This window comes from Aspergillus thermomutatus (genome assembly GCF_002237265.1).
Source record: "Aspergillus thermomutatus strain HMR AF 39 chromosome Unknown NODE_148, whole genome shotgun sequence".
In the NCBI taxonomy this organism is placed as follows: domain Eukaryota; kingdom Fungi; phylum Ascomycota; class Eurotiomycetes; order Eurotiales; family Aspergillaceae; genus Aspergillus; species Aspergillus thermomutatus.
The window spans coordinates 21,568-49,194 of NW_020798197.1; the positions used below are offsets into that span (position 1 = coordinate 21,568).

General features: G+C 49.8%; 13 protein-coding genes across 13 annotated transcripts; 6 read left to right on the forward strand and 7 right to left on the reverse strand.

The window, feature by feature from the left end:
* Nucleotides 1-196: 196 nt before the first annotated feature.
* Nucleotides 197-3,120, forward strand: CDV56_103223 (chloride channel protein; the record flags this gene model as incomplete). Its single annotated transcript, XM_026756842.1, has 7 exons — nt 197-333; nt 388-920; nt 977-1,080; nt 1,134-1,286; nt 1,343-1,457; nt 1,504-1,595; nt 1,687-3,120. 7 exons carry the CDS (start codon nt 197-199, stop codon nt 3,118-3,120), a joined length of 2,568 nt encoding a protein of 855 aa, XP_026612946.1.
* Nucleotides 3,121-3,508: 388 nt separating this feature from the next.
* On the forward strand, nt 3,509-4,288 carry CDV56_103573 (CTD kinase subunit gamma; the record flags this gene model as incomplete). The annotated part of the gene is made up of 2 exons (XM_026757192.1): nt 3,509-3,667; nt 3,725-4,288. 2 exons carry the CDS (start codon nt 3,509-3,511, stop codon nt 4,286-4,288), a joined length of 723 nt encoding a protein of 240 aa, XP_026612947.1.
* A 476-nt stretch (nt 4,289-4,764) lies between these two features.
* Nucleotides 4,765-5,928, forward strand: CDV56_103700 (uncharacterized protein; the record flags this gene model as incomplete). The annotated part of the gene is made up of 2 exons (XM_026757319.1): nt 4,765-5,351; nt 5,409-5,928. 2 exons carry the CDS (start codon nt 4,765-4,767, stop codon nt 5,926-5,928), a joined length of 1,107 nt encoding a protein of 368 aa, XP_026612948.1.
* Nucleotides 5,929-6,669: 741 nt separating this feature from the next.
* CDV56_103894 (YagE family protein) lies at nt 6,670-8,333 on the forward strand (the record flags this gene model as incomplete). Its single annotated transcript, XM_026757513.1, has 2 exons — nt 6,670-8,200; nt 8,257-8,333. The coding sequence occupies 2 exons, from the start codon at nt 6,670-6,672 to the stop codon at nt 8,331-8,333; spliced, it is 1,608 nt and encodes a 535-aa protein (XP_026612949.1).
* Nucleotides 8,334-9,035: 702 nt separating this feature from the next.
* Nucleotides 9,036-9,849, reverse strand: CDV56_104127 (uncharacterized protein; the record flags this gene model as incomplete). Its single annotated transcript, XM_026757746.1, has 2 exons — nt 9,036-9,374; nt 9,442-9,849. The coding sequence occupies 2 exons, from the start codon at nt 9,847-9,849 to the stop codon at nt 9,036-9,038; spliced, it is 747 nt and encodes a 248-aa protein (XP_026612950.1).
* A 620-nt stretch (nt 9,850-10,469) lies between these two features.
* CDV56_104270 (putative mitochondrial phosphate transporter Pic2) lies at nt 10,470-11,647 on the reverse strand (the record flags this gene model as incomplete). The annotated part of the gene is made up of 5 exons (XM_026757889.1): nt 10,470-10,521; nt 10,584-10,707; nt 10,762-11,412; nt 11,484-11,507; nt 11,557-11,647. 5 exons carry the CDS (start codon nt 11,645-11,647, stop codon nt 10,470-10,472), a joined length of 942 nt encoding a protein of 313 aa, XP_026612951.1.
* A 735-nt stretch (nt 11,648-12,382) lies between these two features.
* On the reverse strand, nt 12,383-14,060 carry CDV56_104463 (putative C6 transcription factor; the record flags this gene model as incomplete). The annotated part of the gene is made up of 3 exons (XM_026758082.1): nt 12,383-13,174; nt 13,231-13,947; nt 14,001-14,060. The coding sequence occupies 3 exons, from the start codon at nt 14,058-14,060 to the stop codon at nt 12,383-12,385; spliced, it is 1,569 nt and encodes a 522-aa protein (XP_026612952.1).
* A 1,036-nt stretch (nt 14,061-15,096) lies between these two features.
* On the reverse strand, nt 15,097-17,264 carry CDV56_104693 (F-box/WD repeat-containing protein; the record flags this gene model as incomplete). The annotated part of the gene is made up of 4 exons (XM_026758312.1): nt 15,097-15,324; nt 15,383-16,094; nt 16,173-16,789; nt 16,860-17,264. 4 exons carry the CDS (start codon nt 17,262-17,264, stop codon nt 15,097-15,099), a joined length of 1,962 nt encoding a protein of 653 aa, XP_026612953.1.
* Nucleotides 17,265-19,138: 1,874 nt separating this feature from the next.
* On the reverse strand, nt 19,139-20,489 carry CDV56_105040 (Mn(2+) transporter ATX2; the record flags this gene model as incomplete). The annotated part of the gene is made up of 3 exons (XM_026758659.1): nt 19,139-19,322; nt 19,382-20,365; nt 20,440-20,489. 3 exons carry the CDS (start codon nt 20,487-20,489, stop codon nt 19,139-19,141), a joined length of 1,218 nt encoding a protein of 405 aa, XP_026612954.1.
* Nucleotides 20,490-21,227: 738 nt separating this feature from the next.
* Nucleotides 21,228-22,055, reverse strand: CDV56_105193 (ribonuclease H family protein; the record flags this gene model as incomplete). Its single annotated transcript, XM_026758812.1, has 1 exon — nt 21,228-22,055. The coding sequence occupies one exon, from the start codon at nt 22,053-22,055 to the stop codon at nt 21,228-21,230; it is 828 nt and encodes a 275-aa protein (XP_026612955.1).
* Nucleotides 22,056-22,622: 567 nt separating this feature from the next.
* On the forward strand, nt 22,623-23,612 carry CDV56_105306 (uncharacterized protein; the record flags this gene model as incomplete). Its single annotated transcript, XM_026758925.1, has 1 exon — nt 22,623-23,612. One exon carries the CDS (start codon nt 22,623-22,625, stop codon nt 23,610-23,612), a length of 990 nt encoding a protein of 329 aa, XP_026612956.1.
* A 396-nt stretch (nt 23,613-24,008) lies between these two features.
* On the forward strand, nt 24,009-25,669 carry hat1 (histone acetyltransferase catalytic subunit HAT1; the record flags this gene model as incomplete). The annotated part of the gene is made up of 3 exons (XM_026759040.1): nt 24,009-24,303; nt 24,372-24,636; nt 24,700-25,669. 3 exons carry the CDS (start codon nt 24,009-24,011, stop codon nt 25,667-25,669), a joined length of 1,530 nt encoding a protein of 509 aa, XP_026612957.1.
* A 147-nt stretch (nt 25,670-25,816) lies between these two features.
* CDV56_105557 (uncharacterized protein) lies at nt 25,817-27,490 on the reverse strand (the record flags this gene model as incomplete). The annotated part of the gene is made up of 2 exons (XM_026759176.1): nt 25,817-27,211; nt 27,449-27,490. The coding sequence occupies 2 exons, from the start codon at nt 27,488-27,490 to the stop codon at nt 25,817-25,819; spliced, it is 1,437 nt and encodes a 478-aa protein (XP_026612958.1).
* Between the last annotated feature and the right edge of the window lie 137 nt (nt 27,491-27,627).

The following is a 27,627-nucleotide window of genomic DNA, read 5'->3' on the forward strand; positions in this document are numbered from 1 at the left end:
TGCCGGTAACAAATGCCTGTCCATGAAAAGTAGGCGGTGTCGAGTCACCAGGGTAGGTATGGAGTACTGCGCCACCGATCTCCGATACCTATCGAGGACCAGTTGTTTGATCGCGACCGAGATTCTGATTGCTCAATTACTGACAGTGGCGATGGTACAGCTGCGATGTGGACATGATATGCTTCCATCATCCGTCATGTCAACAACGCTTTCAGGGTCAGAAGTCGGAAAACCGTCCTCATCTGCGCAGGTTCACGACCAGTCATCGAACCTAGATAACGATACCGACCAGGATCGTTCCAATGAATCGCTGGCTGGAGGCCTAGCTGAACCGTGAGTCTTACGGCTTTTCAACCCTGCGCATATCCTGACTGGCCCGGTTTGTAGAATTTCTTTCAAGCGCAAGCAAAAGCAACGTGCAAAGTTCAGTTTTTCGAGCCTGTTTTCCAGTGATGAACCCGAAACTACAATTCCCTTCCAGGCGACGAACACAACAAACGAGCGCACGCCGGAGGTTGATTCGTCCTTGAGGCGACTGAGAGCGCGAAATGGGAACGGAAATCTTAATGCACCAAAAGACGGAGGGTTCTTGGATTGGTATGTGGAAGGCCCAGGGCGTCGAGTAGGCTACGACGATCTTACAGCCATCGATTGGATTTTTGAATACACAAAAGAGCGCCAAAGAAAGAGGCTGCTCTACTCGAGCGCGCCGGGTCTTTCAGGGTATGCCCGCAGGCTATTGGAGGCCAGTAACGTATGGGTGGTTTTAATAGCGACAGGGGTTCTCGTTGGTATTATTGCGGCATGCATTGACATCACAAGCGACTGGCTAGGAGATCTGAAAACGGGCTATTGCAAGAATGGACCAGGAGGGGGCAAGTTCTATCTGAATCGAAGTTTTTGTTGCTGGGGTCACGACGGTAAGGTGTTCGTTCTCAGCAGTGCTCGTCTGCAACTGACGCGGCATATCCATCAGACATATCTGAGTGCTTGGATTGGACACCGTGGCGTAAAGCTCTTGGGGTTCGTTCTTCCAGCGGAGGCTATACGGTAGAATATATATTCTACGTCCTCTACTCGGTAATAAACATTCTTTTCCTGTTTATTCTGAAACACTTACTGACAAACGGTAGGTGGTCTTCGCTGTCTGCGCGAGCTTTCTGGTCAGATCATACGCAATATATGCAAGACACAGCGGTATTCCTGAGATCAAGACAGTCCTTGGTGGCTTCGTCATTAGACATTTTATGGGACCCTGGACGCTCGCGATCAAATCCCTAGGCTTAGTAGGTATCCCCTGTATTCTCTATGGCCAGCTTCTTGAATGCTTACTGAGGAAAAGTGTCTGGCAGTTGCATCAGGGATGTGGCTAGGTAAAGAAGGTCCTCTGGTGCACGTTGCATGCTGTTGCGCCAACGTCATGATGAAATTCTTCGACTGTTTGAATCATAACGAAGGTATGTGGTCAAGCCGGCATTCAGCGGCTCATACTAAGCGATATAGCGAGAAAACGTGAAGTCCTCTCCGCAGCCGCAGCTGCAGGAATTTCTGTCGCGTTCGGTGCACCCATTGGAGGTGTTTTATTCAGTCTCGAGGTATGTCTCTCAGATCTATATTCCCGTAGCCGCCTCATCTAACGAAGGATAGCAATTGTCGTATTACTTTCCTGATAAAACAATGTGGCAGAGTTTTGTTTGTGCAATGGTTGCTGCTGTCACTCTTCAAGCGCTTAACCCTTTTCGAACAGGAAACATTGTGCTCTACGAAGTTAAGTATACACGTGGATGGCATCGCTTCGAAATGATCCCTTTCATCCTCCTCGGTATCCTTGGTGGTCTGTACGGAGCATTTCTGATCCGCTTGAACATGAAAGTCGCGAAATGGCGACGATCCCGAACCTGGTCTCGGCCGGTATTAGAAGTTACGATCATTGCTCTTCTATCTGCTCTGATCAACTTTCCAAATATCTTCATGAGAGCCCAAAATTCTGAGCTTGTCCACTCTCTGTTTGCCGAATGTGGCACGGGGCCCGATGATCTCTTGGGTCTTTGCAAAACTGGTGCTGCGTCAGCTGGTACAATAACTCTTCTGCTTATGGCTGCACTTCTTGGCTTCTTTCTCGCCTCATTTACTTTTGGGTTGGACATACCTGCCGGTATCATTCTTCCTTCTGTTGCCATTGGTGCCTTGTACGGCCGTGCATTTGGAACGATGTTTAAGATGTGGCAGAATGCCTATCCAAATTGTTTCTTCTTTAACAGCTGCGAGCCAGATGTTCCTTGTGTGACACCGGGAATATATGCAATCGTCGGAGCAGCTTCAGCTTTAGGTGGCGCCACGCGGATGACCGTATCAATTGTTGTGATCATGTTCGAGCTCACAGGTGCCTTGACATATGTCATTCCTATCATGATTGCGGTTATGTTGTCCAAATGGTGCGGTGATATCTTCGGCAAACGCGGTATCTACGAGTCTTGGATCCATCTCAAGGAATATCCCTTCCTTGACCATCGTGACGACACTACTTCCCCTGATTTACCTGCTCATAGAGTCATGACAAAGGTCGAGGACCTCACGGTCATCGTTGCCAATGGACATACTATTGATAGCCTCCGCAACCTTCTCATGGCCACCTCATATCGTGGATTCCCTGTCGTGACCGATTCGTCGAATCCTATTCTTCTGGGCTATATCTCACGCAACGAACTATCTTATGCACTGAAATATTCCTCATCTCCTGCAGAGCGCGATTTGCCGGGCTCGACGCAGGTCTTCTTCGCCCATCAGCCGTTTGCGGACCCTGCCGAAACCCTCGATCTTCGGCCCTGGATGGATCAAACTCCTATTACACTTAACAGTGGGACGACTTTTTTAATAGTACGACGCATGTTCCAGAGATTGGGTCTCCGCTATGTCCTCTTCGCGAACAAGGGTGTCCTTCAAGGCCTACTCACTAAGAAGGACGTTTGGTCTATCATTGACGGTGCAGAATCCCGCAGAGATAAAGGCCTAGACACTGATTCATTCAGACAAAGAAACACAGCCGAGGAGGTTGGTCTTCTTGAAAGTGATGACGGGACAAGTTTTGCGAGTTCCCTGGATAGACGTCCTTCTCTTTGATCTTTGCGGAATGGAAGTGGACAACGAAACATATACCCTTGTAGAGGAGGTTTTTGAATATTGGCTTTTTCTTTGGGACGTGATGCAACTTATGAGACTGGGTCGCTCAATTTTTTTGAATTTTATTTTAGTAGAAATACAGTCATCTGTGTGGCCTTATGATACCTAACTCTGATCTTGGGGGATCCGCTGGCGATGCTATATCGCAAATTCCATGCCGATCAGAGGCACTGGGGAGTCAAGGACCCCACATTTTCTGCCGGCAAAAGAATTCCACCGCCTGGAATCAAAGATCTCCGCTGGGTTTCCGCTATCTCTCTTATCGGAGACTGATTACTTTCGAGGCAATTGAACTAATTGAGCTTTCTAGAATTCCAGAACCGCAACCATGATGGCGGATCCCTTTGAGGTTCGTATGCGCTTCACTACGCAGCTACAACATCTTAATGCCTCCGTGACCTCGTCACAGAAAGCAGCGCATTATGCGCTAAAATACCGCGACATGGATGAGGATCTCCATTCTTGTATCCTAGAACAGCTTGAAAGGGTATATCTTCCCTGTCATGCAGGAATTTACTCTGACTTCTGACGCTATTCTTTCTAGAACAACATGAATAACCGCGCCAACATCATGTACTTCATCGAGCAATTCTGCGAAATGGCCACCAAGGAAAACCACACACCCTACGTCCGGATGATGCAAAGGGATATCCTACGCGTCGTTGATGCCGTCGTACCACCGGACGGATCAGGAGCTGCAAACGTTAAGCACGTCCGTCGTGTTCTCAACGGTCTCCAGAGTAAAGATATTCTCTCAGCCGAAACGGTAGCTGAGATCGACGCCGGGCTCAAGGAGCGGGAGGCCCATGTCGCACATCTTGACTTGGAAGCCGAAGAGGAGGTCGATAGTGTTGCGAAAGCGAAAGGAGGGACCCCGCGAGGCTCCAGGCCGAGTGGGATGCGTGTGGACAAGAGGCAGATTGAGCAACGGATTGAAGAAGATCGCGAACGGAATAAAAGGCTGCGCGAGAGTATGTGGACAGTCAGTGGGGATGACGGTGACGAACATGGCAAGTTCTGGGATGAAGTCAGTGATATAGGTGAGGATGACTTCCTGGGGGCGCAGGAGGAACTCATGGAACGCAATCAAATGATTGCTGCTCAGTGATTGGGAAGATCTCAGATTTGGGCTGGCTATTCATGCGACGCTGCCTTCTTGTTGCATTTAATCGGTTTGGAAAAAGGTGTTGTGGAGTTTTGCGTCTATATATCCTGGGTTTGATGCTTATATTTACAGACGGAGTTGGTTGTATGATATAAGATACCATTTCAAGTAAATGTCGAGTCCTGCCTAGACTTTAGGGAGTTGAAGCAAGCTATATTGTTGCCTGATATCGGTGCCGGCTTTCCCAATTCTTATTCGAATTTCTTGCGGTGCTCTTGTCACTAATATTAATGTCTGTGAGGGGAAAACCAGACGATGAGATTCTTGGCACTTAGAGTCCCGCCTTCGGATCAAAGTCGCACCGATAGATTTTATCAGTTGAATTTCTTCAGAAGCTTATCTGCTCGTCGCCGAGCGCAGAATTAACGTCTCACAGTTTTCGATTGTTCAGAATTCATAGTGGAATCGATTGATTCTCTATGTTTTCTCACATTGTCACAGCAGCGAAAGGTCTATTTGCACGACAAGAAGTCGACGAAGCCAAACGTGAAAGCAGCAATACAACCTCCGCGGCATCAACAAGTCCAATTGGCCGCGAAGCAAAAATGGTGACGGCAACGAGAAGGAGGAACCTCGAGACATCGTCGACAGCTTCTGGCGATAGAAAAGGCGTCTCGACTCCCGCAAATGGGAAGCGCAAGCCCGAATCTACAAGCTCTGGAAAGCCCGAATCACAGCACAACAAACGGAGAAAGAGAAGCAGTCTAGAGGCTGCTGAAGAGCCGGAGAGAGAACTGTCGACTGAGACATCTAGCGCCATGGTCGAATCAGTGCCGAAGCGAGAAGAGGTACAGGCGCCTGCGGCTAAGAAGAAACACTTCAGATTCGACAGCGAAGAGCCTGAACTGCCGGTGGAGATGGAGACAGAGGTGCCAGAGCCTCAGCAGAAGGATCAGGGCACGGAAGACAGTAGTGATGATGACGAAGCTCCCGAAGCGATTGACAATTCAGCTCAGATGTCCAAGATCAGACTGGAAGCCAAGAAGCAAGAACGAGCCAGACAGATGTTAGTATCTCCACTACCTCTCAAAAAATACATTGGTTTCTAACTCGAAATCTACAGTGAGGAACAGCTGAAAAGGGAGAAGAGAAAACAACTGGATGAACTCCGCAAACAGCAAGCGAAACAAAAGGAGGTCCTCAATGCCAAGACCAAATTAGCAGCCGGTTCTGCTGATGACCAGCTTTCAGAAAGCACGGAGACACTGCGAGGTACTACCACACAAGATGCCCGCCGATCAGCCCTCCCAGCTCTCCTGCCGGATGAGATTCTCAATGCAGCTCCTGTCGCCAGACCTCCAACGCCCCCCTTAGAGGCGCTTAATGTTTCGCATAAGAAGCCAAACAAGTTGAAATTTCTCGACGCTACGGAGAAACGCCCCAAGGATGTCAAGCTGGGCGATGTTACAATTCGTGTGCTAGACGAGAACCCGACTAAGAAGGCCAAGACGTCCCTCCCGCCCAAATCATCAAAGACTGGACGGAATGCCAAGCAGAATTGGCTCAACAGAGCTCGCAGTACCGCCACTGTCAATGGTCTGAGAAGAACCGCAGGTGGCTCTTCGGGGTTTGTTCGCAGATAAGGGCTTCTATTCTATCGGTTTCTGCGTATCTTTGAACCCGGTGACAAGGTGTTTATGGCGTCTTGATGCAGATTGAAATCGGCTTGGAATAATGACAGGCATATCCTTGCCATTATACATCATACATCAGCTATAGGCTATTGAGTGGCTTGCGCCTCTGCGACAGGCAACAGAGCTAGGGCTGACTCCAATTGAAGTCCGCCGTATTTACTACTTTCTTGAAGGTCTATAAGGCTTAATCATCGCCGGACCAGGGCGCTGAAACGCTTCTGAAAGCTCTAGCTGTATGAATTGTATGATGGTTGCCGTATACACATACAGTTCAAGGTCACGGTTCCAGCGTCGTACAACTTGAGAATGGGCTCTCATCTGTCCGGTTGATGCTGGAAAATATCAGGATGATCGAGTCATTGGATACCCGAGTGAAATTGTGTACATTGAAGCAGAAATACCTCATTTGAACTACTATTACTACCTATATTCGTCTATAGTAATAATGAGCATATTAAATTTCCACTGTAGATAGGCAGTAAGTTTGGGCAAAAACTGGCTGATGGCAGCGTCTGGCGGGAGCACGTGCAAAGCTTCGAGCTTTCTGCGATCCGTCCGGTTTGGCTTTGGCCTTTGGCTTTCATCTCTGCGGCTAGCCCACAGAGGCCTTTTCTCCTCTTTTATTTCAGACATTGATCTGTCTATTCATGACAGACGTCTCTCGATTGATTTATTTAACGAAAGATCAGGATGGCTTCGGCAGCAGAGAACACCCCGTTACTCCCCCAATACCAACAGCAGCCAGCATCCTCCAAGACGTCACAACAGCGAGGAAGCCGTCCGCCGCGGACAGTGACATTCAACCCATTGGCCACGGTCAGTACATACCATGATGCTACTGCCTCTGCGGATCCCACCTTTAAGCCATTGAGTTCTGGTGCTTCGTCTGTTCCCAACGCTCCGTCCAATCAATCAAGACCGACCGGCCTTTCTGCCCTGAACAGCAAGCTCCGTCGCCGCAATAGCCATGGAGCTCCCTACAGCACGGCAGTCCCTTCAATGCCACCAGCACCCAAAGTCGGACCCCAGCGAACGACCAAGAATGCGCAGAAATTAAAACTGCTTCCCGATCCTATAACAGCCGCCGAAGAGGACATTGCGGACGACGAGTTCCCGCGAGATGTGTACTCGCAGATCACGCGAATTAAAGAACCAACTGCTAGAAGTCACGCTGCCAGACTGGGGAAAGCAGACAGAGATCGACTTCCACGAGTAACGGCATACTGTACGGCCAATTCGTACAGACTAGAAGGCGTCATCAAGTTCCTCAAAGCACGATCAAAGACCCGCGGAGCCAACCCGAAGCTATATGACGAATGCGTCTACTCTCCCTACGATTACTTATATGAGGATAAAAAAGGAGGGTCCAGGAATCTGTCGGACAATGCGCTGGGGCTTCACCCTATCCCGACGACTACCGATCGGCCGTCTGGCGAGCGTAGGTATTCGGACAGTGCGGTCGAGATTGAAGATAATACGAAATCGCGCAGAGAAGACCTCATTGACCTGCGGGATTCGCAAGAACAATCGCATCATGACGCTCACTCAGAAACCTCCGTAGCAGTGGCGCGGACAGATGAGACTCCAGACTTCGATACTACCATCCACACGCCGGAGGTCTTCCTTTTCGATTACGGGACGGTGGTCATATGGGGCATGTCACCCGCGCAAGAATCACGATTCCTATCCGACGTTTCGAAATTCGCAAACTCAATTTTGAGCCCCGAAGATACGCAGGTGGAGAATTTCAACTTCTACTATGCTCGCGAATACCAGGCACGGATATACAACGACTTTATCTCGCTACGTGATCCTCGAAACCATATGATCAAGCTTGCCATCTCACATGCCTTGTCTCAATCAGTCAAAACATCTCTCTTCGAGGATCTCGTCTCGGAGACCATCTCGAATACCGCACCACTACCAGCTCAAATCGCCCAGACGGGCAGTGTCAACATGACGCGGCGACAGATCAACATGCAGATTGGAGAACTGTTCATCTTACGAATAAACATTCATTTACAAGGCTCTGTCCTCGACAGTCCGGAACTGATGTGGGCAGAGCCGCAGCTCGAGCCGGTCTACCAGGCTGTCCGAAGCTATCTCGAGATGGACCAACGAGTCAGTCTCCTAACAGAGCGACTGGACGTCATTGCGGATCTTCTGGCAGTCCTAAAAGATCAGTTGACTCACCGCCACGGTGAGTATCTTGAATGGATCGGTAAGTCCCTTGCTTCCAGCCGTCGTGTCGGTTCCTGCTTGGCTCACCAACTACAGTCATCATCTTGATCGCGGCGGAAATCCTAGTTGCGGCCATTAACATCGTGGTAGACTTGTACGCAGGAGTTGATTAGTCGCTCATCTGGTGTTCCTCTAAGTATTCCTAACTTTTCGGTGACGCTTCAAACACTCCAACGACCATCGGATTTTGATCTTTCATTGAACTATAAATTGTGCACGACTCATCATTCATTTTGCGCTCGATCTACACAAGCTCACTGCATCAGCTGCGGCCCATATTTAGCATCGGAAGTCTTTGCGTCGTTTGTTCGGGACTGGTACTGGAGTTAGGTCTTTCTCGTGCGGGTATCTTTGCATCCTTATCTTTGCCTTGCCTATCTCGAGGCAACAATCTCTGTATGTATCACTATCGAGGGGCTTGATCTTCCTGTCTTACACGACAGGCTGTTGATATTGAACATGTCTACCGGGACATTCCATTACGAAGCATCCTGACCGTGAATGCTCGCTGCGGTAAGCGTGGGAGGAGTTCGAGGACGAGGCGAACCCTTGTGGCCAGACAATCTTCCATACGCGTGTCTATCTCGGGTCTCCCGGCACTTCGTTGTTTGATCTTCAAGTACTTTGGGGAAGGGCGTCCAGGCACTGATAAAAAGCGCTACAACGAGCACCAACGTCTCTTTGTGAGGAAACCATGTAGAATAATCCCTCCTTCAATATGGGGATAGCTGCATATGAAATAGAACTGAAGAAAAGGGAGATTAATCTAGAAGAGGCAGAGAAACAAAAAAAAGGAAACAAAAAAGGACTTCTCATCATCCCTGGCTCTCCTCTTTCGGCGCCTTGTCCACATCCATCGGTGTCGTCGAGAGCTCCTTTGCCCTATCTGCAGCACCAGACTCCGGGTTTTGACTGCCGCGCTCACTCGTAGCATGACTGTTCTCTCCTTCGTGTACGGCGCCATTGCTGCCTGTGCGAATACGAAACGTCGAGGTCATCTCCTCCTGTGTCGGGGCGGGCGCGAGTCGCGGCAAGCCCGAGGGGTCAGCAGCAGATCCTTCAGGCGGGGCGCTGGTCGAGGGTTCCTCGTCCAGTCCTACATCACCGATATTCGACTTCCGGGATCGTTTCACACGCAACGGGCGTTCCTGAGGCTGTTCCTCTCGTCATCAGAACCCGACACTGGCAAGCTCAAACGTCACTCGAACAGCCAAAACTCACCGTAGGAGGCTGCTCATCCGAGCTCCCCTCCGTCTCATCCTCGACATACGCAGCCCCGTTACTACCAGCCGCCGCACCCGCGCCCGCCGCCCCAGGATACCCATTCAGAGCGCCCGCGTTGTTCATCATGGCCGCGGCGCGGGCGCGCAGTTCCGGGTTCACGCCCGCCTGAGCCTCCTCGGCCATCCCGGTGACCTTGGCCAGACGCTCGAGCAGAATACAGGACTCCAGGCGCATTTTCTGGATGTATTGCCATCCGCGCTTGTTGCGCATGCGCATCATCTCGTTCTCGGCCTCGATCTCGTTTAATCGTTTCTTGAGGGCGATGCATTTGCGTTTGTAAGCGCCTTCGACGCTGGGGGGGTTGGAGGAGGGTAGTGATGATGATGGCTTGGTGGATGTGTCCATTGTGGTTGTCTTCTTTCGTACTCTTGCTGTTTGTTCTGAGGGTCGGTTCTATCCGCGTGAGGTTGAGTGAGATAGAAAATTAAAGAGAATTGGTCGAGGGTCGAGAGCGAGGGATGAAGGTCGGTGGAAGTGTTGGAGGGGTTTTAGAAACGAGGTGTTGCAGGTGAACACTCCAAATGACTATTGCCAATGCTTGATTCGCTATTGTTGACGTTGGAAGGGTCGAGGCCGAACAGGATGAAAGAGAAGCCGATCTTATTGTCTTGAGATGCGAAAGTGATGACTCGATCCCTTTTCACGATAATTGGGTGGATAACGGCAACTGACACGTGGATTGTCACTCAGTCAATGCTTTCTCTGCAAAGAAGACTATATTATATAAAATCAGTGTAAGAAATGAAATTGAAGACTTTTTTTCTGCCAATGCCAGACATCGCCATCAAGGAAGCTGCTCCGACGAGGGAGGATTCGCGGCTATTATTCTGCCGGGTGGTTATCAAGGGCGGTCAATCTACTGGGGAAAAGCAACAGAAGAATAACGATTTCAGGTGTTCCCTCTATGGATCTAACTACAATACGCGATAAACGCCAAACAGCTGTCATAAGCCCTCATGAACACCTTAATGACCACCAGTGGTCGGGAGTCCCAGGAACACCTTGAAAGAATCATAACTGTTTCCGACGACGTCAGCGAAACAGGCACAATCAGGACAATGGACAACGGCACGACTTACATTAGCCATTGGAAGCCGGTCAATGTACCAAGCATCACAATCCGAACTGGCAGGCCGTTCCACAGGCCCGAGAATCCGATCTTGCCGTAAATTCGCGACACGGCAGCCATTGCCGGCTCGCCAGCTGCAAAGCCCGTCAGCAAAAACGACATCAGAAAGCAGACAGAGACACACTCACCATTCCGATCGGCATTCAACTTGCTGACCATGACATCGGCAGGATGACTGACGATAGCGCAAAAGACACCGGCAATATAGCCTCCCAGGAAACTAACGCCCGTCTGCTGCACCGTGTTGAAGCTCTCCTTGGGCTTCCCCAGGGTCCGGTAGATCATGTTCACACTCTCCTCAAAGGTAGCAAACTTGGTCATGGTGTAGGGGATCTGACGCGCCCAGAGCGGGTACAGCCCCTTGTACAGACCACCGAACCCTTCCTTGGCGACGACCTTACTCCATCCCTCGCGCAGGCTGTGCGCATACGGCGGCAGGGTCGTCTGCATGCGCACCTTGATCGCTTCGAACGGGCAGAGTGCCATGTCCGCGAAGAATTCGGCTGATGCGCTGGCGCCCAGGAATACCACCGTGCGGTTCATGTTGGGGAACATGTGGTCCCCGTACAGGTACTTGAAGTACTCATAGAGACCGTATTTGCCTGCCCCCTGGAACGAGTACCCGATGAAGGTAGGCGACCAGCCGAAAAACACGCCGCGTAGGCCTTCCTTGGAGTATATCTGGCGCCATGCGGAGAGGTTGGAGGTGTAGATGCTGGGGTCTACTTGGCGACGACATTTGACCAGGTCGAGGGGGGTAACTGCTGTATGCGTAGGTCCTGATCGAAGGTACGTATTATTATCAAAGGGAGAATTCCAGCAAGAAATATTCTTCGTATACACCACTTACCACATGCTTCAAACGTGAAAACCACTGCGTCAGCATCCAGTCCAGCACAATGTAGCATGGATGCAACTCTTACCGACGATTCCACCCAGAGTACAGCTCAGAAAGTACTTGGCTGAATTGGGCTCGATCCTTCCGAATGGAAGCTGCCGCTCTTTCGAGGCCATTGTGAATGTCAACTCGACAAGTTCTGTATATGTAGGTCGAAGGGGACTGATGCAAAGGATCAGACAACGGCCAATGCGCTCACTGAATAAAAAGGAGACAGAAAGGAAGATTTACACCAAGAGACAAAATCAATAAATCTACGAAAGCAACCCAACCCCAGCCAGAAAGGTACAACACACAGCCGGACCGATGTCGTCAGAGGACGGAGACCCGGTTACTACGGTACTTTAGCCAGTAGGACATTACCTATTATTAGGTACCTCTTAATCCGGACTATGTCAGATACATAAGGGACAATGCGAACGGCTAAACCGGCATGGCATGTTGCTTGTCGATGACACGGTGATGCGGCATAGCATTTGTGCATCTACTTATGGAGACCTACTGGAATATCTTTCTTTGTATGTCTTTCTTTGTGAGACTGACGCATATATCTATCTATTATCTGCTCTTAGCCACCAGTGACTCTGAATGAGACTCGTAAAGGTTCTTGAAGGTGCACTATTGAGACGGCCTCAGGAACATATCAATGACGTCATTATGCCCGCTATTGCTACTCCGTACTACCAGTGGTAAGAGATGAATATCATCCTCGGAAGTTATGTATGTATAGTAAGAATCGATATTATCACAAGAGTAAATCATATACAACCTGAATGAAAAAGAGTACGCGCTGCATCGAATCCCACTAATCGCCAGCAATTAGTACAGTAGTACAGCAATGGCCGTCATGTTTACACCACAGTCTCTTCACGGACGATACAGTCGCCTAGGGCGGTAGGGGCTATATAGCCGGCCTCCCTTTCCCCAGCTAGTATCAACGCCAGTTTGATCCCCAGAGTAGACCCTACCCGGGCCAGAACAGTTCGGACCTGGTGGCTCTGTTCTGGCGTTGCTAGACCACATGACGAGATATACCACAAGGGCCATACCATACTGTACCCCTGGAAAGCACGAATGTGTAGCTTGCCCTCCGAAGATGTCGGGAGCGGATTGCCCATCGCATCCACAAGGCCAAAGGCAAAGGGGATGCTCCGGCAGACATCCGTGATCATTTCCTGAATCGACTCCAGAATTATCGGTTCCTCTTGAAGAAGCTCGCAATAGGCTCCGCGTTCGCCAACGGCTGATGCAAGGGTGTCGCGGAGCCCGAGCATGACTTTGAGCAGGATGATGCGAACAGCACGGTAGTAGTTCCACACCGCTGCGATCGAGATCTGCTGATAGGTCATCAAAGACTCGTGTGTCTGCGCGTAGACGATGAGGGGGAGCCAGATATCGGGCAGACTCTGACTCCACGCTGCTAGCTCCAAATCCACCGATCTGGCGTTTTCCATGCACGAGACGAGCCTGCCCACATCTTCCGCTCCGGCCGAGGCCTGCAAGGACGAACTCTCGAGGAATATCTGGCTAACTTTCCATACGACGAGCATCAGCCGGTGTACGGGATCCGAACTGTTCAAGAGTCCAGCAATCCAATCAGTCTTGAACCGAGGCTTGTCGCCCAAGGCCAAGAACTCGGTATGCTTGGTGCCCGTCAGTTTTTACCCGCAGATACACAGACACAGAGAAAAAAACATACCGTATGCGCATAGGCAAAGTTGAACAGATCCCGACCCTGCGCGTGGCCAAACTGACTCACGCCCCTCAGTTTCATCAGAAGCTCCAATCCCACCGTATGCGAGCTCGCGAGTCCATTGCGCTCCCCAGTAATATCTTCGAATATGGAAAGCAGGACCACCGACGCAAATGTCTCATCCCGGACAGCTTGCGTCCGCGATGCCAGCGCCTGCTGCAGGCGCTGCAGAGCCATACCGTACAGATACCGCGCCTTGACAATCAACGAGGGCTCCCTGATCTCATTGCTAAGCGTGACAAGAGCCGTCGCGTCCACCGCCAGCCGCAGCGACGACGACGATGCGGAGCATTCCTTCTCCCCAAGATCCCGGCACAGGGCGTACAGCGACGGCAAGAACCCCAGGTGGCTGATACACTCGCCCGTCTCATTCGAGCACGTGTACTGGTCGAAGAAGAAGCAAATCGCCCGCTCTTCCCAGCTCGAGTCGGCGATCTGACGAACCAATACAGGAGAAGACTTCTGTTCTGGGACTTCAACTGTACGCGGCGTTGTTGCTCGGGTCTTGCCTGAGCCGGCAGAAGACGACTTGTCAAGCTGGTTTTTCTTCACCATTCGTTGCACTTTCTGCGTCTCGTCCCTGAAAATGGTATCGGGCCGATAACCCGGACATGGCCGTCCGTAGACGACGCAATTCCGGCACTCTGGCAATGCCTCATCGCACTTCGATATCATTAGCTCATGATGGATAGAAAACAAAATGATCGTTGACTTACCCGCACTTTTCTTTTAAGGCAAAGATAGCAACCTGTGCTCGGTCTTCCTCCATATACCATATTTACATCACTTGTAGAATTACAGATGCGACGGAAAGCTCGAAAAGTTTGGAGATGCTGAGGCGTGCCTCTTTATTGTGGTTGTGGCTTCAAATCCAAGATGCAGATGTACTGAATTCGTCTGCCTGACGCCTGGACATGATTGATGGTTGTGGCCAGCAAGATGATGGCTCTCTGTAGGTTCCCTGGTATTCACGCTCCTTTCTGAACCTACGACAAGAGATCAATACAATAAAATATCAAGACACAACTTTGAAATAGGGATTATGCTTGCTTTTTGTTTCATGCATCATCGTGGAAGATTGGACAGTGGCAGTTGTCGGCTGACAGGGATATGGATGGAATCGTGTATTAGTCATTTCCTCGGATAACTCCCCAGTCATGCATAAAAGGCACATAAATCCCTGCTCAAGCGAATTCTTCAAGGATTTAACAATACGCCTTAGCTTGTATCTTCGCTATTTTACGAACAGGACAGCCAGCTATGCGGCATATTGAACGAGAGGAACAGCGCTTGGTTCTATAATGCCTATTGATATGCAAGTATATATGCCGGAAGCAGTAACAACATGACAACGAAGACCGTGACCATGGATTTTGCGAGACCACTTCTCGTCACAAGGTCGAAACCCAATTCCTAGATGCCAAATACATCGCCTCCTGGGGTGGGTATCATCGAACCGGCGAGGAAAAATTCAAACCGCGTCGAAGGGTATTCAACAAGACCCGCTGACTCCCATTCGAAACTCCGCGAAATTGAGGTAGTGGGGATGACAACGATAGAAGCGAAAAAAACGGTCCAACACCCAATATCTATGCAAAAGGTTTGATGACAAAAGTTAGCTGATCTCGAGATTGTGGCCCGCACTCTAGCTGGTAAAGCGTGACAGACGATCGTCGACGATCGGTGAGATTAGACTTAAATTGCACTTTGTCCAATGCTTTTCTCGGCTTGGATCAAATAATGCACAGAAATAGAGCTGAGTAAAAGGCGTAATGAACTTATTGAGCCTCAAATAGTACGACGGGAAAATAATCACGAGGCAGGGGCATCCGGCATGAGGTGGTCGTCATCGTTATTGTTCAAGGGCATGGTCGGAGGCGGATCCGAAAAGAGCGTTCTGTGTCGAGCTGAACGAGTCGAATAATTCAAGGAGAGGTCATCTTGACTGGTTTGTTGGCGTGGGAGTAACCCTGGAGTGCTCGAGGCACTTTCCACAACGGCACCGTCATCATCTTCTTCTGGAGGGGAGAATGTCCAGACCTATGAAATTGAATCAAGTCAGATATATAAACTGAGGTTCAAGTTGGACTACTCTCACCTCCATAACAGTTCGACCCGACCGGTTAGCCAGGATCACGGCCTTTTCGTCTTCAAATGCCACTCTCCAAACAGACTCCGCAGGCGTAGACAACTCTCTGAGGAGTTGGCCAGTTTGTAAGCTCCACACCTTGACGCGACCATCGCTACCACCACTGACAATACGCGAACTGTCGAACTGAAGACTGGTCACGCTATTGTCATGAGCTGCCAGACGATGGATAGGTGCCATCTTCGTCAATGACCAAACGCGTACTGATCCATCAGATCCGCCAGTAACCAGAGTGTCGCCTCGCATCTGCAATTGCCCGACAAGAGATGTATGTCCTTGAAGGATAGCATGGCACTGGCCAGAGTGCGGATCCCAGATTCGGACACTGGTGTCAAGACTGCCGGTAGCGATTCGTCTGCCGTCAAAAGCAATCGCATAGATTTGACTGAAATGGCCCGACAGCGTTCGTTGACACCGTCCTTCCGATATGCTCCAAATTCGGGCGGTCGTATCGTAGCTTCCAGAAACAACAATATCCCCGTGGATCGCCAGACACCGAACGCTTGCCTGATGCCCGACCAGAACATTCCGACAGGTGCCCGTTGTCAAATCCCATATGCGCAGCGTGGTATCTCTTGATCCAGAGATGGCCGTGTTCTTATCAGACATCTTCAAGCAACGCACAGTCGATGTGTGGCCACGTAAAAGGTAAATGCCAGCTCTGGCGACACTGTTAGCCATTTACCTCTCAGGGCAGCTGGGTTGAGAATGTTCACAGCGCCCTCAAGGTACCACTTACCCGGTAGCCATGTTCCAGACTCTGACCTCCCGGTCGCAACCGCCGCTCACCAGAATGTCGTCCCACGGTACCATGGCCCAGACACCCATGACATGACCTTGTAAAGTTTTCTGATTGTCGCCGTTGGTATCGTACACATGAATCTTGGCGTTGTCCAGCGCGAGCACGATATATTTCGAGGTGAGATGTAAGCTCGTGACAACACCTTGATCCGGCGTGATGTGCCGCTGGGTGCAACGGCCGCCTTTATTCCAAGCCGACTCAACCATGTACTTTTGCTTGAAATGGGACCTGTATGACAAGGGTCGAGTCCGTCGCTTCCGTGAGGCTAATGAGAGCCAGTCCCCAGAGCCAGAGCGCGGTAGATCGAAGGGATTATCCGAAGACTGTGACGAGACTTTTCTCTGCAGCCCGCTCAGGGAGCGTGTGCTCGAAACAGATGGCAGGTGGAAGGGGTCAATGAAATCTCGATCGTCTCCCGACGGCCTCCGGTAAGCATAAGCATGCTTCTCGCAAAGGTTTTTCCAGGTAATATCATCGCTCAGGAGTTCACGCCAACGTCTTGAAACTTGAGAGGCTCTCGCCAAGGTTTTCGGGTCGTCGATGAATGAGAGAACCTAGTGCCATGAGGGGCGCTTACGGTCAGTTCCGTCCGGAGAGTCGAGCGATCATCAAGGGAAAGCTTACCCTCAAGCATAGTTCGGTTGGGAAGACCTGAAAAGGATCTTTCCTTAACCGTGGAGCGACATAACTCGACACAAAGCTGAGAAGCTGACTGTCGCACAGACCAAGTACACCCTCCAAAAACCTCTGCTTCTTCGCGCTGGACAAAGAACTAAAATGTATCCTGGCATTCAAGAGAACGGCATCGTCTTCGTCGTCTGAGGACTGCCATGTTGGAGGTCTCTGGTGAGGGGTCGGGCTAGGGGCCGGAGTTGGAGGTGACGCAGGTGCGGAGGGCAATAGATTCGGAGGAATAGGAGTGACGGTCTTGTTGGAGGACAGAGATCTCGAGTGGGAGACTGAATTCCGTGCGGCAGATGATGCGGAATGCGCAGTCTCCAACTGCTCAGAAACACTACGCGGAGTCATCCCGTAGTCCACCCGTTCGATGAATGACGCCCGACGAGTGTGTTCACGAATCGCCGGAGGGTACGACGGTTACAGCATTCACTTGTCCACGGCAAACGATGATTATCGAAATGGACTCGCGAAAGCCTTTTGAGGATCGACTTCAACCATAGAGATCGTAACGCTTTTCTGGAGAGGGATTAAAAACAATATTGTTAAAAAGAGAGGTGGTGAGGAGGTCAAAGGAGGACTGATATTGAGGAGGAAAGAGAAAGTGAGATGATGACAAACGGATACACTCCGATGCGAGAGCGCTAGAGGAAACGCTCTGACGAAAGAAGGAAATAGGGGGGGGAAGAAGAAGAAAACAGTATTTTTTTTGAAACTAACGTTGGGAAAAATTACTCGACAAGGGCAACGGAAGAAGAAGGTCAGTTAAAGTCAGTAGAAGCGGCTACTACTTTGACGATGCCATCCAGGTGCCTGAAAAAGAAGGCCGAACGTATATCAAAAGGCAAGCAAGCGATCCGGAGATGAGCCTGAGGAAAAGAGGATGGTAAGGTAGAGAGCCTGGAGTCTGGAGTCTGGATCATGCGGCAGATGTCATGCCGGGTCAGGTGCGGGCCTCAGTAGTAATAATAATAGAATAATCGATAGTTAATTATCATAGGCTTAGGTACTCCGTAAGCCACTCCCGTCTAGACTGAGGAGAAATAGGTACTCTGTGTAGATATCTAGTCCTCAGCGGAATTTGATATGGCACATGAAAAGCTAGGTATGTCGTGTTATTCGGCGCAAATAAGTCTCAGCTTAGGCAAGAAAAACCCGCCAAGCATGCAGTGAGTGACAGCAGTAGGCGATCAAAGTCAACTAATTTTCTTCTGCTTTCAAATGGTATGATGCTGTTGTACTCCGTATGTGATTTCTGATGATGATAGTGTCTCCACAGTTGATGATAAGAGGATAACAGTTTCCACAAGGCGAAAAAATAGTAGTAATAATGACAAACTTTTGTAATCTCAATAGATGCAATCCACAAGGGCAAGAAATCATATTGATATGTACATATGAGTTATCTTCCTCCCCAAACTCCTCATCACTAATGGACTTCTTAGTATGCTAGCTGAAGAGCAGAATCCAGAGGTATAAAAACCCCCTGTATTGGCAGAGTGGCACAGGCGAACCTCCAAGCCCACAAGTCTGTCGTCAAAGGAGGCGAAGAAAAGTGCAGAATCAGCCGTACTTCAGCCACCACATGCCTGTGTCCATATGTGCCCATATGTGCCCAACTTGCACTGTCGGATGGCCCTATTCGATTATCTTATCAGACGCTTCGGATCTAGGACTCGCTGAGCCGCCATCCATTCCAACAGGATCGGCGCTCCCCATGGACTCTCTGGCCGTTTAAATCCCCGGGTTTAGTGATATAGTTGCCCCGAGTCCCTGGGTTGGCAGACAACAGGATGTCTTCAACCATGGAACAAATTGTCCCGTTGATCATCCGGACATGACGAATGGTTTTATCATCAATGTTAAGGGGTTGAAACCAAGGCTATACTATACAACAGTTTAACCGGCACAAACCACACAAACAACACTCGCATATAGCATTTAGAGTAATACACTAAGCCAGAACAGAGCAACACCTCTTCCGGTAGAATGAGGTACCGGTATAGAACAAAACAGGAGAAGACGCTATGGCTCTTGAGAAGCAGATGGATCCTTCTTCGTTCGAACGTGCAAAGTCTATAGTATTCAAGATCGCCATGAGTTCATTCTTCTAGGCTCGCCGAGAAGCCACAAGTCTGAAACCAGACCGTAGCCGGATTTTTAGCCAAATTAGATCGTAGACATAAGGGATTAAAAGGCAAGAGGTTTCCAAGCGGAATCACAAGTTAGTGAGCATGACCGAGTTGCAAAAACAACGGCAGTAACATGCCGATGACAGAAACGACCAGATCCCGCATGGACTTGTCGGATTTAGTTGGGATGTCTCTGGCATCGCCATATCCGTTCATTGGTAGTTCGCGCAACGCCGAGTTCGGGCTGTTCTCCTGCATTGTATGCATAGCAACGTAACTAAAGACGGTTAGCCACCATTGTCTCTTGCAGTCAACCGAGGCCAGAGGATAACCTACAGAAACGTTCCAGCGGAGAATAGCAACAACATTCCAGTCCTCCACAAAGTGGCTGCCTCGTCACTGCTAGAGCTCGAGCCTATGATCCGCACGAAAAGAAATGTTGCCATGGCGCCAAAGGGAGCCGCTAGGCTGAAGACTACCAGATGCGCTCTCGCGGTTCGACTAGACACGCCTTGCTTGAGCAACACAGATGTAAGACCAAAGGACGCAGGAGCTTTGTGCACCATAATGGCTAGGAAGATGATAAAACTCAACCCGGTATCGGAGGTAGATGCACCCAGAGCGATGCCATCAGCTGCCGCGTGGATGACGAGACCGGTAGTTGTCGCAAAGCTATGACTTCGACTAGAGGTACTGTCGGCGTCCAACAAACCTCCTTCTCTGGAAGGTGAAGGGTTGCGTCGCAACCCGGATCCCAAATTGTCCAGAGAAATGTGGTAGGGCGGTCTTTCTTGCTTTGACGGAGTTGTGAATTCAGGTAGTTTATCGATGAGGTACATCAGGATAAAACCGCTGATCAGGGCAATTCCAATCCAAGCATGTGAAGAGTTCTCTTCTTTATGCCCGTTGTGTTCCTCGTTATTCGACTCACCCTCATCCTCTCGCTGCCGCAATTCGGATTGGTCGTCGCGGGTAACGTGCACTGTCCGTATGAGTGGAACGGAGGGTGCCAGGGTAGATGTCTCCGGTGAAGACACAACGGTGGGATGTGTAAAATCTGCTTCCTTATTCGAGTTGGAAAAATCGACTGACGCGACAGCCGGAAATGATCGATGTTGCCATTCTACGGCCGTCGCTGAACGAGTGCTGAGGCCTTTTCGATCATTATGCGAGTTCGCACTGTAAAGAGTTTCCACGCCCTCCGGAATGATAACAATCAAAGATGTCCCAACCAAAACTCCCATTCCGAGGGAAGAAATCAATCGCAACTGCGAGGGGGAAAGTGTGAAAGCGAGCGGTAATGAGCCCACAACGAAGGATCTGTGACAAGACGAGACGACCATTAGTTTTCTATTCTTGACTGAAGATGAACGAGATACGATCTCAATACTCACGTAATTGCCATCACAATGCTCAAAGCGAGCAAAGTAAAGAGTCCCTCCATGGTCGACCTTTCGTCCCAAGAGCTTTTGTCTCCGCCTTATAGGACCTCAAACATGATGTCAGTTGCGCGATTCGTCGAATAGCTTGCGCTGGATGGGACTGTCTGTAGGTACTGAGGCTAGACTGAGCCTTGACAGAAGTATTCGATAGAGAATAGGAATGAGCTCGACCGAGGAGTAGATAGTCTATACAGAATTCACTCCGTTTGGGACATGAAGGAGACACCGCAGACGGACGACTAAACGTGGTGTGGCCAAGCAGATTGCGATCCGCCGCAAAGGGAACGGTCGCAGACGGCGGCAAGACCCACAAAGCGGAAGAGGAAAATGTTTCAGGAACAAGGAGACGTAACTCCGTAGATAGCTAGTTGAGGAACAGCAGTGATAGTAAAAGGGTCAATATCAAGAATCTTTCAAGTTTTGGACTAAATAGGTGAGCTGGTACATGGCGCGTCTGTCAATTTTTTAAGTTCGACAACCAGCTGGTCGATTCTTTGTTCCTCAATAATCCTCAATGATTGCAGATCGACATCTAGGTAGCTTTGCACGTGCTAACGTCGAAGCCTAAGGTATTCAAGGCTCTAGAGAACCAGTGTGTCTAAGCAGATTTTCGAAAGGTACTTCTTATTGATAACTTTAAGTCTCGTCATTTCAGCTAATTGAATCTTGCTTCCATAGTATAGTGTATGGCAACCCATTGTCTCATGCGTTGTTCAGGTATCCTCGCGTCAAGGTTGTGTTTATGGCAACGGGAACAATGCCTCCTGCTCAAACGTCGAATTGAGAGGTAACATCGCGACAGATTTCCGAGCTCTTTTGGCCAGTGAATCAGCTCGCACATTCCCTGGGACTTTCTTGTGGCCTGGAACCCACCGCACCTCAAGCCGAACACCCAGTTTATATAGCAGCAATGCTGCTTTAATGAATGACGATACTATATTTTCCGCAGTACTGGTTGCATAGGGAAACTTCGAAATCTCCATCAATGCTGCTTGAGAATCAGTGAAGATCGTCATTTTCCTCCAAGGTCGTTTGTGCTTTTGGGCAATCTTCGCAGCCATCTCGAGCGCTGCTTTGACTGCGAGAAGCTCAGCTAAGTTAGAGGAGTGGACTCTTGCCAGGCCGAAAGCTTTAGACTTCCATTCTTTGTTGTTAGGCCATCTCTTGTACACCACAGCAGCCCCAGCAGAGGTTCTTTTGGTTGAATCGGCTGAAGTCTGAGGATGAGAGCTTGCAAAGGAGCTGTCAACCCAGAAGACACACGAATCCTGAAATTCTCGCGCAGGTTGCAGCTCAGATGCTAATAGCGCATAAGCTCGGGCGTATCTGCGCTTCTGTATCACAATATCCCCGCGAAAACTGCCACACAAGGGGACATACAGTTGGAGTCCCTCACCGTCTCTGAGATAGTTCTCATATTCGGCCGGTAGAGATGATTTTTGCTGAACAGTAACCCGGTTAGGTCCATCTGATTGAGGGCTAACGAGGGTTACAGTCGCCGACATAGCAAGAGCTTGAACTTGTTCGGTTTGAACGATCCGAGTCAAGTACTGAGCTACTGATTCCATCTTCAGAAATTCAGCAGATTGGTATGCAGGCCAAGCTCGTTTCTTGAAGAAGAGGTTATCTGCCTAAGTAATACTATTGGGGTGACAGCGGATTAGGAATTAGCGAAGAGGAGACCATGGTTAAGTGCACAGTGCAGCGATAGTGTGCCGTAACCATTGTATCATACAAATTCAGAATAAGAGGCAGATCACACATTCTTTTAAAGATAGCAAGCTGCTCTACAAAATACTCGCTGAGCAGCCATATACATGCCTTTATCCCATGCTGAGGTAACTGAAATGATAATCATTCTTGATTGTATCGATTAATCTTCCCTGACTCTTCTCGATCTACCGATCTCCTCGTATGTTCAGTTGTCAAATTATACAGAAGACTTGATTCTTTTTCTTGGGTAGACTCAATCGCATCGGTAGGAGGGGCAACATCTGAGTGAGGGGAACAGCCTGTAAATCTGTTGAACCGAGCTTTGCCGGGAAATGCCAACAAAATCCTCTCATCTTTGGAAGTCGGATGAACTCTTTCATTTCACCATATCAAATTCAAACCAGTCTATTTGAATCAGAACAATGGCAGCGACAAAAGGAGAGCGAATTGCCTTGATCGGGGTGGGCACTATTGGCATGTCAATGGCTGCTCTCCATCTCGCAAGAGAGAACACGATTGTGGATGTCTTCGACACCAGACCAGACCTGGAAGAGTATCTCCTCAGGACTTTACCAAACTATCTGAGTGACGGCTCATCCTTGGGCTCTGATGATTCATCCCCCACATCGTCGTCTGTGGTCTCTTTGCTATCGTCAGGTCGGCTTCACATCCATACCTCACTCGAATCTGCTTGTGCATCGGCCACCATCATCCAAGAGCAGGGCCCCGAGAATCTTGCATTCAAAAGGTCTCTTTGGGCTCAGGTCGAATCTATCGCAGACCCCTCTGCGCACCTTTGGACCAGCACGTCGGGTATCGCGGCATCAGCGCAGCAAAGTGAGATGCGCGACAAAACCCGCCTTCTAGTGGTGCATCCGTTCAATCCACCACACATAATGCCTCTTCTGGAGATTGTACCCTCCCCAGCTACTGCACCCGAGCGAGTGGACTTCGCTCGGAAGTACTTCTCGGTGCCAGGATCGCGCCACCGGCCCGTGGTGATCAAGAAGGAGATTCCCGGGTTTGTCGGTAATCGCTTGGCATTTGCATTGCTGCGGGAAGCATGCTACCTGGTGCAGCAGGATGTGGTTACTGCCAAGGATCTGGATACGATTCTGATGGCGAGCCTAGGCCCGCGATGGGCGGGAAATGGTGTATTCGAGAGCTATCAACAGGGAGGCGGGGAGGGAGGAATTGGAGCCTTTTTGGAGAAACTGGGCGGGACCATGCAGGAGGTATGGGACGGACTAGGGGAGATTAATGTGCTTGGAAACGAGGAATGGAAGGAAAAGGTGATATCCCAGACGAACGAGGCCTATGGGACTTTTACGCCGGAGAAGATCAAGAAGAAGGAGGAGAGATTAAAGGACTTTGTGAAGATTCAGGAGAAGCAATACGATATCACAATTTAAAGTAGGCTTGTGCCTTCAAACCCTCTAATTCGACCTCTATTGGATAGCTGCGTTACCAGTTCTGCGGTATAGTTTTAGCATTGAAATCTCGTACTTAACGATCAATGCATGTAGCTCTCAGCTTCATAGATGGACGGGTAACACCAAGCAAGAGCTCTCAATGGCGCTAATCCTAGAAAGGTTATACCTGTTAAGCTCTCCGCGCAACGCGATTATCCCAACACGCGCCGAGGAGAACGACGATAGATTGATTATCTTCAGCTTTGTTCTTACTCACTGTTGCCGTCACACTCCCTGTCATCCGTCCATAGCGTCTCAATATGGAAAACGAAGGCGACTGTATTTTCCCACCCCATCCCACGTCAACTCTTTTGAGTGTCCTGAATCAAGCTGATCATGAAATGGATTCTTCCAGGGACCTGCGATGCCAACGACGCCGTCAACGTCACCATAGTCCAACCTGACGAGCAGAAACTGAAGACCGTCTCTAGCTTCCATCCTCAATTCACATACCCCATCTTCGGCGATGATGAGCGCATCTTCGGTTACAAGGGCTTGATTATCCGTCTACGGTTCGCGGCGCATGACCTCCGCCCGCACCTTCACATCTCGTACGATGAGAAATTCAAGCCAGTTGGGGACACTGCCGCAGTAGATCTCCTGAAGACATTGAACCCATGGATCTCAGAAGGTTGGTGATACTCTTGAACTGTTACTTATATTGCTCCGGTTCTCTCTGATTAAGACATCAATTTCTAGAGGCCTTTGTCACCCTCCCCGACTATGAAAAAGCCGTGCTAGATGATAAAGAAGCGAAAGATTTCAAACCCCCGGGCAAGTTGGTATACAGCTATGTTTCTCGGAATAGAAACTATGAGATCTGGGCCGGCTCGCTGGCTGATCCTAAAGTTCGACGGTTGTTGGATCGCGCTCAAATCTTTGTGTCGCTCTTCATCGAGGCAGGCACCCCTCTTGCCACGGATGATCCCGAGTGGACGCTGGAAAGATGGACTGTCTACTTTGTGTATGTGGATATACTGTCCCATGACGTGAAGACCCGTCACAGCCGCTGATGAGTTCCCTACAGATACGAGAAACTGAAACCTCCAACACCCACAGCTTCTGAATACTCCATCGTCGGATATGCGACAACCTATCGCTGGTGGCATTACCGCAGGGACAAGACACAAGTACCTGTTGTCAAGAACGATCCCTTTCCCTCTGGACCGGAAATCCATCCTTCACAGCTCCCATCGCGGCTGCGTATTGCCCAATTCCTTATCCTCCCTCCTCATCAGAATTCAGGACATGGCAGGCACTTGTATACTACCATTCATTCGGCGTGTGTACAAGACCCCACTGTTGTTGAATTGACAGTCGAAGATCCCAACGAAGCCTTTGATGTTCTCCGCGACTCTGCGGACTACCACATGCTGCGTCCTGAGTTCATCAAGCACAAGGTGAACATCAACCCCGACCCTTACGAAGCGCACTCCAAGAACCAACGACCACGACTTGTTCCTACAGCCGCCCTCATCCCAGTCAAACTCCTCAGTGACATTCGTACCTCATACAAGATTGATTCTACTCAGTTTGCTCACATTCTTGAAATGTTCCTGTTGGGTCAAATCCCGCTCAAAAATAGACATGCCGGCGGAGCAAACATGTCGCGGCTCCTAATTAAGAAGTACAGGGCGGAGGATCCTAACGAACGGCGCTACTACTGGTGGCGCATGCTCACCAAGCAGCGCCTATACAAACGATCCAAGGACATCCTGATTCAGCTGGATCTCGATGAGCGCATCCAGAAACTCGAAGAGACAGTTACAAATGTTGAAGAAGGCTATGAAGTTCTTTTGAAAGAATTCACGGAACGCGAAGAGAAACTGAAGGCCAGAGGGGAAGAAGAGTTACCAGCTGCTGCAATTTCAGATGACGCGAGCGCTGCACCCAGCGGTACCTTGAGCAGAGATCTACGGGTCAAGCGAAAGTTCACGATAGAGGACGATGAAGACCAGGCTGAGGAGGAAGATACGGCCAAGCGAACAAAAGTGTAGAGGAGTATGACAATGCCTTGACGGTGCAGTTGGTCGTTGTTTGTTCGTGTTGAGAATCCGCACAACGTCCTTAATGTATTTTTTTACCCACTGAAGCCTTCAAATTCGTAATTCTACAAAAATGTATGAAATGTATTACATTGATAATCACGGACGGTAGCTCGGCGGAGCGGTCTCCAGCGTCTCCAATGTATCCAGCGTCACTGATGAAGTCGTGTCAAAGCTCAGCAAACTATTAGTATCCAGAGAGATGACCGTCGAAATCCCAGCTGTCGACGGTGGTGCCGGGTGCTTTTTCCTTCTCGTATACCTCTGAGCTATCTCACGATCTCTATCGCTGTGAGTCGAAGAAGCACCTTCCAGATCTTCCTTGGGTTTTCGGACAAGCTGTCCAACGTACAACAAAGTCTGCCGGAAATCCAGTAATTCATTACGTATAGCATGTGGTTCCTGGCCCAGGTCGGCTTCTGTCCCGCAATCGGGGTCCTGCCCTGGTTGCGCAAGCACAGAAAGATCATGATTCACGTGCGTGGGTGTCTGACGGCCCGATCCCCAGCCTTCCCACCATTGTCTCCATTTGAGGCGCTGGGCTGCGGACTTGTAGGCTCTGCGGGCTCGTCTCTCCTCGCGACGCGCGGCTCTGTCGGCCTGTTTCCGCCGGCAGTAGGTGGTATTGCGACAGACCATGAAAGTGAGGAGTATCAAGGTGCCAAGGAGAATAGCTACAGTGCCGGTTTGGAGTAAGGCCTTGAGCTCGGGTTCGGATGGGAAATCTATGTCCTCATCATCGGCTGTCTCGCGGATACCGTTGAGAGGCCCAGCTGTAAGAAAACCGTCCAGTCCCTCCTGCACAATTTCTAGCAATTGTGGACCTTCTGTGGAATGCGTTGGTTCGCCAGAGGGGAGTGAGTCTAAGTTGGGTTCTGAGTGCGTAGGGGAATCATCTGTTTGGTAACATTCCTGCTTCAGGGAATTCAAAGAAGACGAAGGGAGGGATTTTGATGAACCTCCGGAACAACCATTGAGGCCGAGAAGTCCGAAGATGGAGTCCTTGAGCCTACAGCCTAGCTTTCTCCAGTCGTTCCAATCCACTCCTGATGCGTGGCTCTCTCTGACATCCGTACCACTGTCAATGCTGAGGAGCTCAAGAGTTCCCGCGCCTGCACGGTCATCCTCAAATAATTCGCTCAATGGCATACCGCGACGGAGAGGACAAATTCGGAAGATCCGAGGCCTGTTCACCTGTGTAAATGACGCAGTAAAGCCGACATTGACTTGATCACCACCATCGCCAACAAACTGGAGCTGCACAGCCAGGTCTTGGGTTCGTGATACTTCCGGTGAGCCAGCAGCAGCGGATTTGCAAACACTCCGCCAATCTGCTAAAAGCAATGTTCCATTTACAGCTTTGGGAAATGGAGGTATTGCCCCAGAGCCATGACCAATGCCCTCATTCCATTTGTGAAGCAGTTCAAGTCCATTGAGGAAAACACCCGTTCCATTGCAGGGCTCGTCCACGGCATGAACACTCAGCTCAAGTGGCTACAGCATTCATCAGCCAGAGGTCCACGGGTTTGTCAAGACGTTCCTACCAAGCTGAAGTTGAAGCCAATGCCAATTTTGCAGTCTGAGCAAGAAGCTTGGAACTTCGCAGTACATGCCTCACAGTCTATGCGGCTACTTAGGCTTCTTTGGATCTGAATGGACAATAAAAAAAAACTACTAACTTTGATATGGCTGAACAAGGGGACCTTCGAATGGTATAGCTAGAGAGCATACATGCCCCGTGAATAGGACCACTGCAATCAATGACCATCGCATAATGATGGGTGTCTCGGAGCACAAATTTATGTGAGCGTAGCAATTGCATGAGCTCACCCAAAAGCCGCTGATTGGAGGCTAAAGGTGATTCCAGGATCCGTCACCGGCGATGCACAGAGCGCGCTGGTCAATGGTAA